Source organism: Crocodylus porosus, unplaced genomic scaffold (assembly GCF_001723895.1).
Source record: "Crocodylus porosus isolate Cpor-Errol unplaced genomic scaffold, CroPor_comp1, whole genome shotgun sequence".
Classification (NCBI taxonomy): Eukaryota; Metazoa; Chordata; order Crocodylia; family Crocodylidae; genus Crocodylus; species Crocodylus porosus.
Genome location: NW_017728947.1, coordinates 2,139,816 through 2,158,672, shown reverse-complemented (window position 1 = coordinate 2,158,672; position 18,857 = coordinate 2,139,816). Strand labels below are relative to the sequence as shown.

The following is an 18,857-nucleotide window of genomic DNA, read 5'->3' as shown; positions in this document are numbered from 1 at the left end:
GGCAGGGGGTTGGCCATGTGGGACGGGGGCTTGCTGGCTTGGAGGTGACTTGTGTTCAAAGGGTGTGGGGAGAATGAGCCTATGCAGGGTGGGAGGCCTGGAAACAGCCACTCAGAGGCTAAGCATTGACACCCCCTCACACAGCCTAGGGCACTGCCCCCTAGCCTGGGCTACCCTGCTCCAAAGTTCCTTGGGCTAGTTCTGCCCCCCAACAATGGGGAGAGAAGTATGAGGGGAGGCTCAAGGCCAAAGGTCAGTAAGCCAGACCTAAAGTCAAAGGTCAACCCCAGCCAGCCCAAGGGCAAAGGTCACACTGCCTTCACACCTGCAGACAAATATAACCCTGAGAGGCCAAAGGGCAAATGCTCCAGGCCATGGGGTTAAGTCATGCCCCACCAGACTAGGAGGTCAAAGGTCAGACATCTCCCCCTCGTTCCAGGCACGTGTAAATGGAACCCCCAACCCCAATGGGTTGTACCTATGAAGAAATTTTGGGGGGAAGGGGAGTTGATAAGAAGGTAAATGGCAAAAATCTACCCCTTTCCCCAATGGGCTGTACCAATGCAGAGGCGCTCAGAAGGGGATTTGGCTACCGTCTGAACTGCAGAGGTGTGGCCAAATTCGGGTACACCCTCCTACCCCCTGCTGGAGGTGCCCAGGAGGGGGTGTGGGGGTGTGGTCTATCTAGGTGCTTGTATCAATGCACACAGGGGTATGGGACCACACACAAGCCCCAATACTGCCCCCCTGCTGGCTCATACCAATGCAGGTGCCCCTTGGGGCGGGGCCTGTGGCATGGAGGCTGGGCCAATCTAAGCCCCACCCTCTCATCCTACCACACAGTATCAATGCACAGGCAATAGGGTGGGGGACCAGGGAAGGGCTGCCCAGTGGGCCCCTGCGTTCACCCCTCCTCCCTTGTACTGGGCTGTTCCAAAGCACAGGCACCTGAGAAGAACCACAGAGCACAGTAATGGTCCATCCCCACCCTCATGGACTGTACCAACCTGGGGGAGATGAAGAATAGGGGTGCAGCTAATCCTGGGCCCATCCCTCACCCTGCTGGACTGTACCAAAATGGACTGAGGAACTGTACCAAAATGGACTGGGGAACAGCTGCAAAGCTTCTTTATGACTAATCCCTAGCCCTTCACCCTGCTGGATCGTACCAACACAGACTAGCAGCACCCCAGAGTGGGGGTGTGGCTAAACTCAGGCCTACCCTTCACCCTGCTGGATAATACCAACATGTAATGGGTGGAGCTGCAGATTGGAGGTGTGGCTAATCTCAGACCCAACCTTAACCTATTGAACCATAACAACCTGGAATGAGTGGGGGAGCCACAGAGTAGGGGTGTGGCCAATCTCAGGCCTGCCCTTCACCCTGCTGGATCATACCAACATGTAATGGGGGGAGCTGAAGACTTGGGGTATAGCTAGTCTCAGGCTCCCCCTTCAATCTGCTGGGTCATACCAAGAGAGCAGTGTGTGTGTGGTGGGGGGGCACAAGGCAGGGTGTCAGCAGGCCCCTTAGGACAGGTCCCTGTCCCCCAGAGACCCATACATGTAGGCATCCTTGCCGGGCTCCTGCACGAACTCTTCCTTGTGGTCCCAGTCAGCTGTCCAGCCCCCGTTGGCAAAGCTGGTGCTCTGGGTGGCCCCATAGCCACCTGCACTACCACCACTGCCCCCCAGGCCCTCGGCCGCCCGCGCTGCCTCATCCTCCTCATCAGCCAGCTCGTCCTGGTGGATGAAACCGCACTTCTCATCACTCATCTCCTCCGGCTCAGCCCATGGCTGCTTCTCCCCTGAGGCAAAGATGCCATAGAAGATGACGCCCCCGTAATGCACCAGTGAGGCAATGAGGAACACGTACTGCCACTCCTCACGCGTCTGGAACAGGGGATGGGGCAGGAAGAAAAGGTTTACTCCTCTGTGCCCCCTCCTCCAGGTCTGCCAGCGCCCCTCACTCCCAACCCGCAGGCCCCAACCTCCCAGCCCTGCTGGTTCTCCTCACTCCAGACACAGCCCCCTCCCTTAGAATCCCCATTCCCAGCTGTACCAATTCTCCCACCACACACACATACACGCACCTTGTGCTTGGTCATGGCACCAACAATGATGGGGCACACCATGCCTGAGAGGGTGCCAACGCCATTAGAGATGCCCATGAGGATGCTGGCATAGCGGGGGGCAATGTCTAGGTGGTTCACGTTGAACCCTGCAGGGGCAGAGGGGAACTGAATGCAGAGAACAGCCCCCGCAGCTCATCCCATGCCTACCCCATGGTGCCCCTTGCCCCACACCCTTCAGCATAGCACCCCTGCCCTGATCTTCAGCTGACCTGAAATGGCAAAGCCGCTGAACCCCACGGCCAGGACCAAGAAAGAGATGGCCACACCCTTGGTGTGAGAATAGCCCACCACAAGCAGCAGCGTTGCCTCCATGCCAAAGCCTGGGGGCAGAGAAAGAATTGTGTTCAACTCCATCCCACTGCCCAGCCTGACTGTGCCCCTCACTCCCAACCCGCAGCCCCAGCCCTGCCAGTGCTCCTCACTCCCAAACTGCAGCCCTCTGCCCCTCCCAGCCCTGCTGGTGCCCCTCACAACTAACCTGTAGCCTCCTGCCCTCCCCCAACACATGCACTCACCCCCGCAGTTCATCATCTTGCGGACATTGGTGGTGGACATGATCCTCCGTGAGCGTAGGAAGTCAGCGATCTGCCCCCCAATGGGGACGATAATGGTCATGACCAGGTGGGGGAGGGCTGAGAGCAGGCCCACCTAGGGGCAGAGGGTACAGGTAGCAGCCCTGCAAGCTATGGGAGCTCTCCTCCTAGCCTCTCATCAGTCCCTTCACATTTCCCAGTGTCCTCACAGTGTCAGGGTCTCAGCTCCCCTCTCACCCTGCTAAACCCTCCATAAGCAGAGGTAGGATTTGAACTCACAACATCCTGGGGTGAGTGGGGTCAAGAGGTTGGGAGTCCAGATCTGACCAAATGAAAGGATGCCTGGGTTCTCCCCCCAGCTCTGGGAGGGGCAGTAGGGTCTGGTAGGCTAGAGCTGCAGAGCTGGGAGCCCAGATACCTGGGTTCTCTCCCAGTTTTGGGAGGGAAGTGGAGCCTGGCAGATTTGACACTCCAGGGCTCTGACTCCTGTACCCTTCCCCCAGCTCAGGTTCCCAATCCCAGGTGGAGGGAGCAGAGGGCTGAGCCCAGGGGTGTCTGGACTGGTACCTTGCTGATCTCAAAGCCGAAGACCTCCTCGAAGTAGGCTGGCTGGCTGATAAGCAGCAGGTAGAAGGTCCAGCTGCGGCAGAAGTTGGCCACGATGATGGCATAGACAGGCATGGACGTGAAGAACTTGCGCCAGGGCGTGCTGAATTTCTGTCAGCAGGGGTGGAGGGGTGGGGAGTGAGCCCCTGGTGCTGTGAGCTTCTCCTCCAAACAATGCCTCCAGGCAGCACCCTCAGTGCTGCGAGCTTCCCCCCAGCAGTGCCTCCAACTAAAGTCTCCCCCAGTGCTGCAAGCTTCCCTCTAACAGTGCCCCCACCTGGACTCCCCCGGTGCTGCAAGCTTCCCCCAGACAGTGCCCCCAGGTAAAGACACCCTTTTTTTAATAAAATAAAATAATATATATATATATATCAGCTAGCAAAACTTTCCATCATGCACCTTAAAGTATATTAAAGAAACCACGCACCGGTTATGAAGACACCACTGGGATGTGAGCTTCCCCCAGAAGTGCCCCCAGCTGGAGACACTGGGCTGTGAGCTGCCCCCAGCTGAAGTCGTCCCAATGCTGTGAGGTTCTCTTTAACAATGCCCCCACCCACCAACTCGCCCCAGGCTGCGAGCTTCCCCCAAACAGTGCCCCCCAGCCAGGAACAGTCCTCACACACAGTGCAGCAAGCTTCCCCCAGCAGTGCCCCCAAGCAGCAGGCAGGGGTGGGGGGCAGGGAGTCACCTTGAGTGGGTTGACAAGGCCAGCGCTCTCTCCAATACTCTCCTCGATGTAGCGCTGCTCCTCCTCCGTGATGGTGGGGTGCTGGGCTGGGCTCTCGTATGACACCATCAACCAGAACAGGTACCATAAAATCCCAAAGCTCCCTAAGGGGATGGATCAGAGCAGGAGAGGGGGTGTCATCACTGGGAAACAGCCGTCATGGTAGGAGGCCTCTGTGGGCATGGCGGGGGGAGAGGGGCCAAGCTGGACAGGGCTGATGCAGGGAACAGGAAATGGGGCTAGGGCTGTGGGGGTGTGATTCTCTTACCATACACATAGAAGACAGAGCTCCACCCTGAGTATTGTACCAAGACCCCAGCCAGGGGCATGGCCACCACCGCGCCTGCATAGGAGCCTGTGAGGGGTGGGGGTTAACAAGGCTGGAAGCTAGGAGCACAAACATGCTGAAGCCCACTCATTGCCCAGAGCTGGAAGAGAACCCAGGCATCTGGGGCTCCCAGGCACTCCCCTGCTCTAACCCACCAGACCCCACACCCCTCCCAGAGCTGGAGGAGAACCCAGAAGACCCGAATCCCAGTGCCCACCAGCTTCTAACCACCAGCTACCCTGCTTTCTTCCTCTCCCAGGACACAGAGAGAACCCAGGCGTCCAGGCACCCAGCCCGCCCTGCTCTAACCCCCATCTCCCTTCCCAGGGCTGGGAGAGAACCCAGGCATCCTGGCTTCAACCCCCGACCATGTTCTACCCACCCACCAGACCCCCTCCCTGCTCCTCTCCCAGCACAGAGAAAGACCCCAGGTGTCCAGGATCCCCCCCCTGCTCCAACCCACCAGGCCCCACTCCTCTCCCAGCGCTGGGAGAGAGCCCAGGTGTCCAGGCTCCAGCCCCCAGACTCAGTAGAGAGAACCCAGGCATCTGGGCAGGGGCACTTACCACAGAAAGCAGTGGTGGCAAGGCGGCTGCGCTCCAGCGGGGGGGCCCACTTACTCCAGATGCCATGGCAGGCCGGGTACGTCACCCCCTGGGACCCCAGCCAGACAGAGGGACAGACAGTTACCCAGGGTCCCACCTGTGTCCAGGGGCATGGCCAGGAATAAACCCCACCCCTTTGGGGACCCCCAGAACACCCCTTCATTGGGCATGGGGGTGTGGCCATGGGTGTTGGCTCTGCCCCTTTATTAAAAGAGGGCGTGACTTACTGGGAAGCCCCACCCCTGGACTCCCAATAGGGGAAGGGCGTGACCATGGCAACAAGGCTCCTTCTGGTCCCCTATAGGGGTGTGGCTATGCTCTTGGGGAACACCCCTTCCATCCCCTAGGAGGGGAGGGCGGTGGCCAATATACTAGACCCCTAGCCAGGCCCTTCCACTGGCAACCTTGCTCACTCCCAAGACCAGGCCTGGCCACCATCAAGCCCTGCCCCCATCCTCCTGCAGTGCCCCCCCATGCTGGGGGCATGGCCAGGCCAGGAGGCCCTGACCCGGCTCACCTCCACCAGCCCCTGCAGGATGCGCACAAAGATGACGCAGCCGTAGTGCACGCGGGCAGCCGAGGGGATCAGCATGTTCAGGGTCGAGGTGGCCACGATGGCAAAGCCGAAGACCCTGGGAGGGGAGGCGACGGTCCGATTGTTGTGGGGCTCCACACCCCTGCCCTTGACCCGTGCAGTGCTGGCCACGGGGGTCACAAGGCCACAATTGTGCATTTTGTCATCACAAGATTGAGCATGCAATGCAAGAGGACCCCCCCACCAGGGGCAGCGCTTGTACCCCGACTTGGCCATCACTCATGCGATCACAAGTGCACTCTTGTGCATTTACAACGCCTCCCCAGGCCCAGCATTACGGGCCCAGCGCTGGCACAGGTGGGCAGCCCTAGCGCATTGCAAGTTCGCTTGAGCAATCACAAATGCACTTTTGAGGCCTTATGACATCCCCTGTCCGGTGCCTAGACCTATGGGGCCAACGCTGTTGTGGGTGGACAGACATTGTGCAAAAACAGATGCACTCATGTAGCATTATGACATGCCCTGGACACAGCATTATGGGGCAAGACCTGTGGTGACCCTTGGGTGTCACATGCTCACTCATGCAATCACAAATACACCATTATGGCCTTTTTACACCCCTCCCGGCACCAGTATTATGGGGCAATGCTATGACAGTAGGTAGCCCTTGTAACACACTCACTCCTGTGATCACAAGTGCACACTTGTGGCCTTCTGACACCATCTGAACCTAGCATTATGTGGGCCAGAACTATAGTTGGCAGCTGGTCCTCATGCTTTGCACACACAAGCAATTACACGTGCACTATTGTGGCTTTATAACACCCCCTGGGCCCAGTATTATGGTGCCAATCCTGTTGTGCGTAGGCAGCCCTTGTGCACCACATGCTCACTTGTGCAAGCACAAATGCATTATTGCAACCTCATGATGCCCCCCAGTTTGACACCTGTATCTCACTGCCACAGACACCCCTGCCCCATCACCACTGCCCGTCCTGACTGGGATGGTGTTGTGTGGATGGCACAGGGTTCAGTGCCAAGATGCAGCTGCCTCTGGGGAGGGGCATGTCAGGGAGGCTCTTTGGAACAGCAGCAAAGCAACACAGGGGAGCAGTGGGACAGGAAGTGCGGCATTGTCCTGTGATGTATGGAGGCAGGTGGGGATTAACCCATTTGGAACCAGGCCAGGGCACCAGGGTTCACATCCCAATGGAGAGAGAAGGAATTTAAGGACAAGACGATTTTATACCACTTGGACTCAGCAGAGAGTCTCAGCCCAACCTGTTGGCAGCGAATTTCTGGGCGATAAACCCGCCAGGGATCTGGGTGACGATGTAGCCCCAGAAGAAGGATCCATGAATCATCCCCACGGTTTCGGGGTCCCAAGTGAACTGGGCTTTCTGGGAAAGAGAAGGAATAAAAGGAAAGGCCCCTGGCCTCAGCCCCAAACCCACCCCCCTGCCCTGAGGCTGGATGAGAAATGGCACCTGCCAGAGAACTGGATGAGAACTGGCACCCATCCCCTGGCCCTGCTAGCAACCCCTGGATCCATCCCTACCATCTGCCTGTCAACACCCTGCTCTGAGGCTGGATTAGGCCCAGCCCCCCTGCTGCACCTCCACCCATCCCAGCCAGTGCCCCAGGTTCAATGCCCCCCAAGGCAATGCCAGGCGCACCTGGACCACCAGCTTGCCACCACGGTGGACGGTGCTGTTGTTGACCATACTGACAATGGCCACACCCAGGTTGCAGCGGATTCCAAAGCTGATGCAAAAGCCAAGGCCGCAGAGGATGGCGATGATGTAGCGGCGTGGGAGGCCACAGCACGTGCAGTCCACAACTGGGCGGTGCTTCTCGGCTACCTCCACTGCCCGGCCCTCTGCTGTCAGTTCGATCGTCTCCCCACCCGGCTGCCGGCGCTCCAGGAGGCTGCAGGGTGATGCATGGGTCGGCAGACAGACAGACGGACAATCAGGGTGTATGGGGGTCACAGGCAGGCAGATGAGGTACATAGGGATGAAGAGACAGACAGATGGAGGAAGGATGGATTGGAGAGGTGGGTGGGCAGAGATAGAGGGACAGAGAGGGGTTTGTAAGATGGATGGATAGATGGACAAACAGACAGAGTGGGGTGCATGGATGGATAGACAGAGGAACATATGAGATGGGTGGATGGATGGATGGGACAACATAGATGGACGGATGGATAGGTAGTGCGATATAGGGGATGGGTGGATGGATGGAGGGATACAGGAAAGCAATGGATAGGTGGATGGGCAGTGGGTGCATGGGAAGACAGATGCACAGGCAGAGAAAATGAGAGATCAAGCTGGGGACATTTTCACGGAAGGAAGATTTTCATTGTTTACCCTTTCCATGCCTCCAGCAGTGCCTTTGAAGGCAGCAGGGTTGCACCCCCCCAAAACTCCCCCACCCCTCACTATCCCCCTCCCCCAGCTCCACTGGAGCTGACTGTGGCACTACCTCACCCTACATCCCCCGAGACCCACACTGGCAGGCCTCCAGGCCAGGAACAGGCCCAGGCCTGAACCACAGGGCATGGAGCTACTTGCTTCAGTTGGGACAGAACCCTTGATCCCAGCATGGCCCAGTGCCCCACAGACTGGAACCAATGACTCGCAGCCGAGCCCAGCAGCTTGGGTCAAAGCTAGTGGCTCTGGTACTTGTTCCTGTTCAACCAGATACCCCTGTCTCAGCATCAAGGGTTCTGTTCATCCCCCCCCATCCCCCCCCAGACTCCCCACATCAGGGGCTGGTGTCTCCTGTTCTCCTGGATTCCCCTCTTCCACCCCTACCTGCTTCCTTTAACTGGGCCCTGTTTTTTCCCTTCATGGGGTCAGAAACCCAATGACACCCGCCAAATCTAGCAGGGACACTGGCATCAATGCTGAAAGCCAGGGAATCTCCCCCAACAATCCGACCCAGTCCCTGCCCTGTTGCGCATAACAAAGTGCGCTCCGATCCCCACAGCACAGCACCCCTAGTGCTCCCTAGTCCCTCCAGTGTTTTCAACAGCAGGCCACCCACTCCATCAAACTTTCACCCCCACCTCCCCCCAACAAAATGGTATCCCTGTCCCACCCTGCCCTGCTCCCATGCCAGCATTGACCTTGCTTAGCACTTGCTGAGCTGAGCGGATCCCAGCATGAGGCGGCTGCGCTAGCAGATTACGCTGGTTTTAAATATCCCTGGCTAAGCTGCCCCCGCAGCTCATCTGCCAGGGGCTCCATTGACCTTGGTCGACGCATTAATCTTAGCTGACTTTGGCGCTGGCCTGCTTCTCCCCCTGGCTTCCCTGGGCTTGGATGCGGTTGGCTCTGGGGTGGGGTGGGATGTGCCAGGGTGGTGGGAGGCTGGTGCTTCTGGGTGGAGAAGGCTGGAGCAGAGTCCAAAGCCAGTCCCAGCCTGAAAGCCTCCTGACCCTCCCGGATGCCCCCAGAGCAGGGGTGAGGGGCTGGGTGAGCTCCCCACCCCCATCTGTATGTCCCCTTTGTGGGGACAGAGGGCAGGGCAGATCACCATTCCCACTCCTGTCTCAATGCCTCTAAGTAATGCCCAAATAGTTGGCAGTTCAGCTTCCATCCCCCTGTCTGTCCATCCATCCACCTATCTGTCTGTCCATCCCCAAGCCCAGCAGGCCCTTCATACCTCCATCCAACCCCATGTGTTACCAGCCATCTACCCAGCTCCCCATCATCCCTAAACACTGCCACCAGTCCATCCCCACATGCTGCTGCCCATCTGGCTGTCCATCTACCCATCCATCCAGTGCCACAGAGCCCCCCGCTCTCTGTTAGAAGCAATTCTACCCTCTGCCCTGTGTGCAAGTGTGTGTGCACGTGTGTGTGTCTGGAGGAAGGGGCATGATTTTGTGGGTGTCTATGGGTGCATGTTTACAGGTGATTGTGTGCGCACAATTTTGTGTGGGTGATTCTGTGTGTGTGTGTCTATGGGTGATTCTGTGTGCACCTAATTGTGCATGTAGCCACATGTGATTGCTTACGTGTGATTATGTGTGCATGTCTATGGGTGAACATGTATGATTTTGTGGGTCTACATGTGATTGTGTGTATGCGACTGGGTGGATGCAATTACATGTGATTGTATCTGTGTCTACATGTGTGTGCGCGTAGGTGTGTGTGCACGTGTGTGTGTGTGCACACGTGTGGAGGTTGGGGAGGCTGGCTTGCTATCAGTCCTGTTTGGCACTGTAGCTTAGCAGGACCATACGGAGCAGCAGGAAGGGAATCGGGGCTGGGCCCCAGGCCAGGCTGCATCATCATCAGCTGGTAACTAAGGCCCAGCACAGTGGAGCTGGGAACCACACACGCACAGACACGCACAGTTCCTCCTGCGCACAAGCTGTCCCTGCTGGCTGAAGCTCACCAACACACACAGTCACTCCTTACAAGGAAGGAGTCAGACCAGCTCTGTTCCTGCAGGGGTGCGGGGAGGGTTGCGAGTGTGATTGTGATTGTCCGGCTGTGCATTTGTGAATGTGTGCATGTGGGGGAGGGGTGGGGGTCTATCTGTTCTCTGGGGGGGTTACATGTGTGTGTCACTGATGTCTGTGTGCCTGGGGAAGGTGTGGGATTGTGTGCGTGTGTCAGATTGTGTGTTGGCAAGTGTGCGAGTGTGATGCAGGTACCTGGAGCGTGTGATTGGACTGTCCTGCCTGTGTGTATGCAATTGGTTTGATGGTAGGAGCAGCGGGATTTGATCCCATGTCCCCTCCCCAGACCAGGCCTGGCTCCCCCTCCCCCCAGCTGGTCTCTCTCACCCTACACCACTCCTGCCCAAGAATTTTAGTGGCTGAAGATAAGGTCCCCACTCACCCCTGCCCATAGCCAGAGGTCAGGGGATTCACACTGGGGATGCCAGTGTGGCTCACATCCCCTCAAGCCAAGTGGGGTCTGGACTCCCTCTCCAAAATCTGTTCCCCTTCTTCTCTCCCCTCCAGAACTCCCCTCCCAGGTCAGGAAGGAAAGGCATCCCTATAGAGCAGAGTTTCTCAACCTGCAGGCCGCGACCCAAAAGTGAGCTGCAAAAATATCCTGGGGGGCCCATCTCCAGTGATGTCCCCCAGGGATCAGTGCTTGGCCCTGTCTTCTAACATCTTTATCAATGACCTGGATGAGGGAGTGGAAAGCGCAATGTTTAACTTTGCGGATGACAGCAAGCTATGGAGAAATGCAGGCACATCTGAGGACAGGGCAAGGATTCAGGATGACCTTGACAGGCTGCTCCTATGGGCTGAATGCAATCAGATGAGGTTCAATAGGGATAAGTGCCAGGTCCTTCATCTGGGTAGGAAGAGCCTTCACTGCAACTATGTGATAGGTGGTGGTCCACTGGCTGACACCACATTTGAAAGGGACCTGGGCGGTGACAAGTGACCAGAGGATGAATATGAGCCAACAGTGCGATGACCTCACCATCAGGGCAGACAGAACTCTGACGTACATTAGCCAATGTGTTGCCAATGGATCTAGAAAGGTGCCCTCTACTCAGCATTGGTAAGACCACAGCTGGAGTATTGTGTCCAGTTCTGAGCACCATACTTCAAAAAGGACATGGATACGCTTGAAAGGGTACAGAGAAGGGCCACCTGCATGGTCAAGGGCCTGGGGGATAGGCCCTGTGAAGAGAGACTCCAGGAACTGGATTTGTTCAGCCTGCATAAGAGAAAACTGAGAGGTGACCTGATAGCATCCTAAAAATATATCGGGGCAAACACCAAGATCTAGGAGAGAAACTCTTCAGAAAGGCACCCCTTGGGAGGATGAGGTCCAATGGACACAAGCTAGTTGGGGAAAAATTTAGGCTGGACATAAGGAAAAACTTTTTTTCTGTAAGGGTATCTAGAATCTGGAACACATTCCTAGCAGAGTTGGTGCAGCTGCCATCCCTAGAGGTGTTCAAGCAGAGGCTGGACGGGTACCTCATTGAGCTTGTTTGAGCCCAATCACCTCTTGCCCATGGCAGGGGACCAGACTCAATGATCTTATAGGTCTGTTCTAGTCCTTCTACTCTATGATTCTAATATATGAAAGGGTCACCAACAAACTCTAAAAATGGATCAACAAACTTTAAAAATAGATTTTCCTTTAAAGGAGAAAAACATGGGAAACCATGACTTTTCCCTTGAAGGCTGGCAGAGTTCCAGCCTGCAAAGGGCTGCTTGGGGTCCCCCCCTACCCCACACACCCACCCTCCCCTGCCCATACATACTAGGGGTGTGCAGGGCCCAGGGCATATCAGCCTGTGCGTGGCCCAGGGAAGGGGTGGGGGGTGGCAAGCAGCTGGAGCTGGCAACACTCAGCGGCAGTTGCAGTGGTGGTGGTAGCAGCAGAGTCGGTGGCATTCAGCAGCAATGGTGCATGGCAGCTGCAGCAGGGCTTGTATGGCACTGTCCGCAAGGCCCCCCCCAAAGCACAGGGCTGTGACCCCAATTTGCGCCCCCCCCCCCAGGATGCACTGTGGGGCTGGGGCCTGGGGATGCGGGGCAGCAGGTTGGGAGTGAGAGGCACTCAGTTGGAATTGGCCATCAATGTTTACAAATGGGTCCTGGTACAAAAAAAGGTTGAGAACCACTGCTGTAGAGAACCCTACAGAGAGAGAAGGCATAATATGTACCAGACAATATGGACCCGTACAAAGGCTGATGAGAGCATACAGGCATCTACAGACTGACTGTGGCATACAGAACTCCATAGGGGCCACACTGTGTAGAAGTCTATAGACACTGACTAGACCATAAACACCTCTGTAGAACCTGACAGTGCCATATAGACCTCTATAGTGACTGCACTGTATAGACCTTTACAGATGCTGCCACTGCCATACAGATCTCTATAGACCCCACAACATAGGGATCTATAGATAGATAGGGACCATACAGACTGCAGCTTATAGACTTCTACAGAGACTTGCAGACCTCCACAGAGACCTCTATAGACTGATTGCCCCTTATAGACATCTATAGAGGCTGGGCAGATCATATAGACCACATCATTTAGATCTCTCTAGTGGTTACAAGATCTGACTACATCATATGGACTGTGGGATATCAGGTCTACAGCATACACTGGGGATTTTCAAATGGGGAGCTCTGTCACAATAGACAACTGTGTGAGGAGATAAGTACTCATCTCTCCTTCCCTCCCCCCACCCCGTCATCCCCTCTCCAAGCTAATTTGGTATGCCTTTAAATTTTAGAAATCTGTGGATGGGGGCTTGGAGGTCAAAAAAAGCATGGACCCTACAGTATAAAATAAGAAATATAGACTGCAGAAGATGATAGAGCAGAAGCTGCAGGACTATGATTATAACATTTTTGCTGTCCTTAATATAGACTATAAAATAGAAAATATAGAATATAAAATGCAGGTTACAGAACATGAAAGTTAGAAGGTTAAAATAGAGAACATGGGATAGAAAATATAGCCTGTAACAGATAGTCTATAGCATATATAATAGCCCAAGGTCTAGATTTCACCTTCTAAAGTTGTTATAGCATATGGAGTTGAGGCTATAAATAGAGACTAGGTCCTTCAGACAATAGCTTACAAATAAAATATAGATATACATTATGTGTAAAATATGAATAAGAGCCCCCAGAAAACAAGAATTGATATAACATCCAAGGAATAAAAATAAAACAGAATTAAAGCAAAACAAAACCTTCCCAGATTTTCAAAAGAGACTCTAGCCATCCTATACAGACCACAATCAGGTGAAAGATTTCCTTGAATGGTTTTTATTCAGCCAAAGGGGCAAAACCAAGGGCTAATTGGAATCCAGTGGGATAGAAACCACCAAAACTTCAGAACCAAACATCCAAAAGAAAACAGTCCTGATAAAACTGGGTAGAATTAGAAAGTAAAGGAAATCATCTTGAGGAATACTAGCAAGGTTTTGAATAATTAAATAATCTGTTATCTTCATTCTTGTCATTATCATCATCATTAGTAATAATACTATTAATACTGATGATGATGAATATATAATAATTCTAGGTGGTGGCAAAGGTGATGTGAGCTAGGATGCCTGGGTTCTATCCCCAGATCTGGTAGGGAAATGTGTTAGAGTAGGGATAGTTATTCTTCTTCTAATGTTGTTGCTGTTGATATTATCATTATCATTGTAGTTACTGGTCTTATTATGTTGTTCTTTATATTATTGTTGCTGTTATTATTATGATGATGGCTGCTGTTATTGTTATTATTGCTGCTATTGTTATTATTATAATTAACCACTGCTATCATGATCATTGTTATCATAATTAATGTTATTATTGTTATTATTATTGTTGTTGTTTTGATGTTGTAAGAACTGCTGTTATCATTGTTATAATCATAATTATCAATAATAATAATAGTATAATTATTCATTGAAACTGAAAACAGAAGCATAGTTCAAATGCATCACAATCAATAGCACAAAAGAAAAACTAAAGCCAACCAATGTGGTTAACTAAAATACCCTAAAATATCACCAGGGTTCATAATAAATCCATCTCCAATGGAAAAAAGTGCATCTAAGCAGAGGGGTTGGATCAGCCAGCTGAACCCTGGTGTCCCAGCCTGCCCTCACGTGTCTGTAAGCAATGGAATGGCACAACGTGAAATACAGCTTCAGTAAGTTAAGCAAAAAAATCACTAGGAATAAAAGCAAAAGCCAAACATCAAAGGAGGTAAATAGAAATCAGAGAAATTTAGAGGGAGTGAAATACATCAGGGAGGGGGCATTGGAATAATGCTGTAGCCATGATGGACCAGAAGTGGTGCAAGAGAAGTGGTATCTTTGGTTGTAAGAGACTTGGATGAGCTTTCCAGTATCACAGTACCACACCCCCAACACACACCCACTTGATCTTTGGGAGGTGGAGAATTTGTTAGAAACAATCAGTGAAAGCAAATAAGCAGAAGGTTGTGATGAACTTTTTTAACCCAATGAGGAAGAAGGGAAAAATTCCCCCCCTTTCTTTATGGCCTCTCCCAGCATGAGGCTGGGGGTCTCAGTCAAATTACTCCCCACCAAGGAAAGCCTCTTGGAGAAAGGGGAAATTGTACACAGAGGAGCTAAGTCATCGCTCTCCATCATTCATGCTTCTGAAGATGAGGAAAAACCACCCTGGAATTCAGGTTATGACTCCACTTCTGGCCTGAGGCATCGCAGGGATTCCCAGAGCTGAGCACATCAAACACAGGGCATGGAGAGAAAGGAAAAAAAACTTCCATCTTGCCAAGTTTACCACCATGAAATATAGATGAGTAAGGATGTGCTGATGCTTCAGAAAGGACATCAATTATTCAACTCGGCCTGGGATGGCCCTGTAAAAAAAGGCAGCCGAACCCATCCCAGCACTGACAAATGTCCTTGCAGAGACAGAAAAGGTTGTGTGGGAACCCAGACACCTGGGTTTTGTCCCAGCATTGGGAGGGCAGTGGGGGCTGGTGGGGTAGAACAGGGGGCTGGGAGTTGGGACACCTGGGTTTTATCCCCACATTGTGAGGGGAGTGGTGTCTGGTAGGTTAGAGTGGGGGTGGGCAGGGCTGGGATTTAGTGGGTTTGAGCTGAGGATCTGGACTCCTGGCTTCTACCCCCCCTTTGAGAAGGGTGTAGTGTTTGGTGGGTCAGTGCAGGACAGATGGGGAGTCAGGACTCCTGGGTTCTATCCCTGGTTCTGAGAGGGCAGAGGAGTCTTGCATGTGTTGGGAGGGGAAGGAGTTGGGATCAAGGACTCCTGGGTTCCTCTGTGATGCTGGTGTCTCACACACAAGTGCAGACAGGAGAAGCAAGACAACACCACCCAGAACAGTGATGAGGACAGGGCCTGGGCACACGCTGGGATGCCCCACCAAACATTTCATCTCCTTACTGGGGTAAACCCCACCCCCCTACCCAAGACCCCAGAATCGTGTGATCTCAATGCCTTCCCCTCTCCCATCATGACATCAATGCTTCTTGGGAACACTGGGGCTGACTTCTCCCAAGTCACACTCGGCAGCCAAGGGACTTAGGAACCTACACCTCAGTGAAAGCCTGGTCTGTATTTCACCCTCAGCTGTACTGATTCCAGGACAAATCCCACCCACACCCAGTGCATCTATCCTGGCAAGGTCAGGCTGCAAAGGGAAAACCTAGGTTCACTTTCCTGTCTGGTTTCTGATTTCCACATCAGTAGATGGAGGGAAAGTGTTGGAATCTCTTCCTACCTGCACACACCCCCACCCCCACCATAGGCACACACAGATACACAGACACACACGTGCACATGCCCACATGCACATTACATAAACACAAGGGCATTTGCAAAATACACGAAGCAATTTGGCTCTGGCTGGCTGGCAGAAGGGGGATTAGCAAGGAGCGAGCCAGCTGTCTTTGTCTGTGAAGGGAAAATATAGGGAGCAACCTTGGGGCTGGGGACAGGGCTCTTCAGGGTAGGAAGCAGGGTTGGCTCCAAGAAGCCTGCTTGCAAAGGCACCATTGATGGCGTGGGAAAAAGAAGTGTGGGGGATGATGGGTGGATGGATGCAGAGATGGATGGAGGCAGTCTTTGGGGATGGAGGAAGGGGGTGTATGGACTTAGATAGATAGGTAGGTAGTAGACACACAGACACATACATACAAAGAGGGTAGGTGGGTGACGGATGAAAGGGATACATGTCAAGGGAAGGAGGGCACAAGGGAAAGTGTGAGCTTAGACAGAAAGGTAGATAAACGGACTGATAGACAGACAACATAGCTTGAGAGAGTCCAGAGGAGAGCCACGCGCATGATCAGAGGTCAGGAAAACAGATTTTATGACGATAGGCTGAGAGCCATGGGACTCTTGAGCCTGGAAAAGCGTAGGCTTAGGGGTGATCTGATGGCCACCTGTAAGTTTATCAGGGGTGACCACCAGGATCTGGGGGAACGTTTGTTCACCAGAGCGCCCCAAGGGATGACGAGGTTGAATGGTCATAAACTCCTGCAAGACCGTTTCAGGCTGGACATAAGGAAGAATTTCTTTACTGTCTGAGCCCCCAAAGTCTGGAACAGTCTGCCAGCGGAGGTGGTTCAAGCACCTACATTGAACACCTTCAAGAGTAAATTTGGATGCTTATCTTGCTGGGATCCTATGACCCCAGCTAACTTCCTGCCCTTTGGGCAGGGGGCTGGACTCGATGATCTCCCAAGGTCCCTTCCACCCCTGATGTCTATGAAATCTCTGAAACATATAAACATAGAAGGAAGGTGGTAAATGGATGGATGGATGGGGTATATGTCAAGGGAAGGAGGGAGTAAGGGAATGTATGAGCTTAGACAGAAAGATAGATACATACATACAAACATAGAGGGGAGGTGGGTGATAGATGGACCACTCAAACAGATAGACAGATGGGTTATATATCAAGGGAAAGAGGAAGCAAGGGAGTGTGTATCAGGGTAAAAAAAAAGAGGAAGGAAGGAAGAAGTGGGTGGTGAATGGATGGAGTGTATGTCAAGGAAAGGAGGGAACAAGGGAGTGTATGAGGATGGATAGATAGAAGGAAGGAAGTGGTGAATGGATGGATGGAGGGAGGGAGTGACTCGGCATGGGTATCTACAGCAGACAGAGGGGTATATGGGGATAGAGCACTGAGGGGATGGATAGCTAAGAACGTGGGAGACAGATTGATGGACAGGCAGGCAGAGGGGATGTCTGGGAATGGAGGGAGATTGCCGGTCCCTGCGGGGCTGATGGCAGGCTGGTGCATACACAAGCACACCCTGACCGTCTACTTCATCACAGCACTGCACACCCCACAGACCACCACAAACTCTCCTGTGGCTTTGACAGCTCTATATAAAGTGTACCAGCTCCATTTATAGCCTTGGTGCATATTTCATGAGCCATTCTCTGATGGGCTGGTCTCAGGGGGCTGGGACTAGCACCTGGGCTGGGTGTTTAACTGCCTTCCCTCGGTGCATTAAACAAGCAGGCAGACTCAAGCCCTGCCAGTCCACCCCACCCAGCTGGCCATGTTGGAGTGGGTGGCCTGAATGTGAGGCTGTGAGGGGCAGTGCCCACCGTGGGGCACTGGGAGGAGGCTGACGCTGCCATTTAAAGCCATGGAGCATCCTGTCAGAGGAGCCAAAGAGAAGTCGCAACCCCAGGGGCTGGATGTGCATCCACAAGGGATCTGGCCCCTCTAATGCCAGCATAGCTGTGGAAGAGTCATGCCAGCTGGGATCCAGTCCAGAGATATCTGCTAAATCACCTCCTTCACAAAGCCACTTCCCCCACTCCAAGATATGCATGCACACACACACACACACAAACAAAATGTGTGGATCACACACACACACACACTATGTGCACAGATCACAGACACACTCTGCATGGATCAGACACACACACCAGGCCCACCTGCCCCACACAGCCACACATTCTAGCTACATGTCTTTCCCAGTAACACACTCCGAGGCACACACTGCTGCATAAATTTACTCGCTTCCTCAAACACTCACTCCACACCCATTAACATGCTCTGGTTACACACACACTCTTCTCAGATGTGTCATAGTGACTTATGTACATGCACACACAATATGGGCATCACACACACACACACACACACCCTGCAGGTTGCACCACCGTACACCCTACCTAAACATACATCACAGCTATATATCTGTTAGATGCATACTCAGCTGCATAAATACACACATCCTAAATCTGTCCACTCCACAATCTCTTACACACTCTGAATACACACACACACGTGCATGCATGCACACAGACACAGACTCTGCTTAGATCATAGTCATACATAACAACCACATACAATAAACAATGGTGTCATAGCAACACACATATATATACACACACACACACACACACACAATGATATGGATTCTTAGTAGATGCAACTCTCACACACCTATCCCACACATACCCCTAGAACACACACTACAACCCTTGTTGATACAAACTACAATAACAATCACTCAAACAACATCTTGTGCACACGGGCACACACTGCAGGTACATAAACCACAATCTCTCTCACACACATACCTTGGACATATAATCCTGCATCTGCATGCACACCGCCTTCCCTATAACCACATGCTCAGCAGACCAGGTGTCTCTATCACACACACCTTCAGATGCACATCTGGTGACCACACACTATTGTTAGGATGTAGGTCACAATTGCACACACATACAAACCCACTCATTCTCACTACCCACTCACCAGGCATGTCACAGTTGCACACACATGCACCAGAGGTGTCACACTTGCATACACAGTCATCAGATAGGCGTGACAATCATGCACACACACTCTAGCTGTATCCAAGTCCCTCAGCTCTGGCAGTACTTGAGG

General features: G+C 53.0%; 2 protein-coding genes across 7 annotated transcripts in view; both read right to left on the bottom strand.

Moving 5' to 3' along the window:
* Positions 1–18,857, bottom strand: part of LOC109320799 (AP-2 complex subunit alpha-2) — a 621,923-nt gene that overhangs the window by 164,795 nt on the left and 438,271 nt on the right. The gene's annotated exons all lie outside the window — the stretch shown is intronic.
* Positions 1,089–7,589, bottom strand: SLC17A7 (solute carrier family 17 member 7). 2 transcript variants are annotated; one of them, XM_019551078.1, is made up of 11 exons: positions 7,149–7,589; positions 6,754–6,872; positions 5,455–5,569; positions 4,899–4,986; positions 4,273–4,359; positions 3,966–4,108; positions 3,236–3,385; positions 2,651–2,720; positions 2,345–2,455; positions 2,094–2,221; positions 1,089–1,893 (listed from the first exon to the last, which is right to left on the bottom strand). In XM_019551078.1, exons 1-11 carry the CDS (start codon positions 7,482–7,484, stop codon positions 1,531–1,533), a joined length of 1,710 nt encoding a protein of 569 aa, XP_019406623.1. In that variant the 5' UTR covers positions 7,485–7,589; the 3' UTR covers positions 1,089–1,530. The 2 variants fall into 2 exon arrangements, with proteins under 2 accessions (XP_019406623.1, XP_019406622.1); XM_019551077.1 differs by having other exon boundaries at positions 2,651–2,783; positions 7,149–7,588.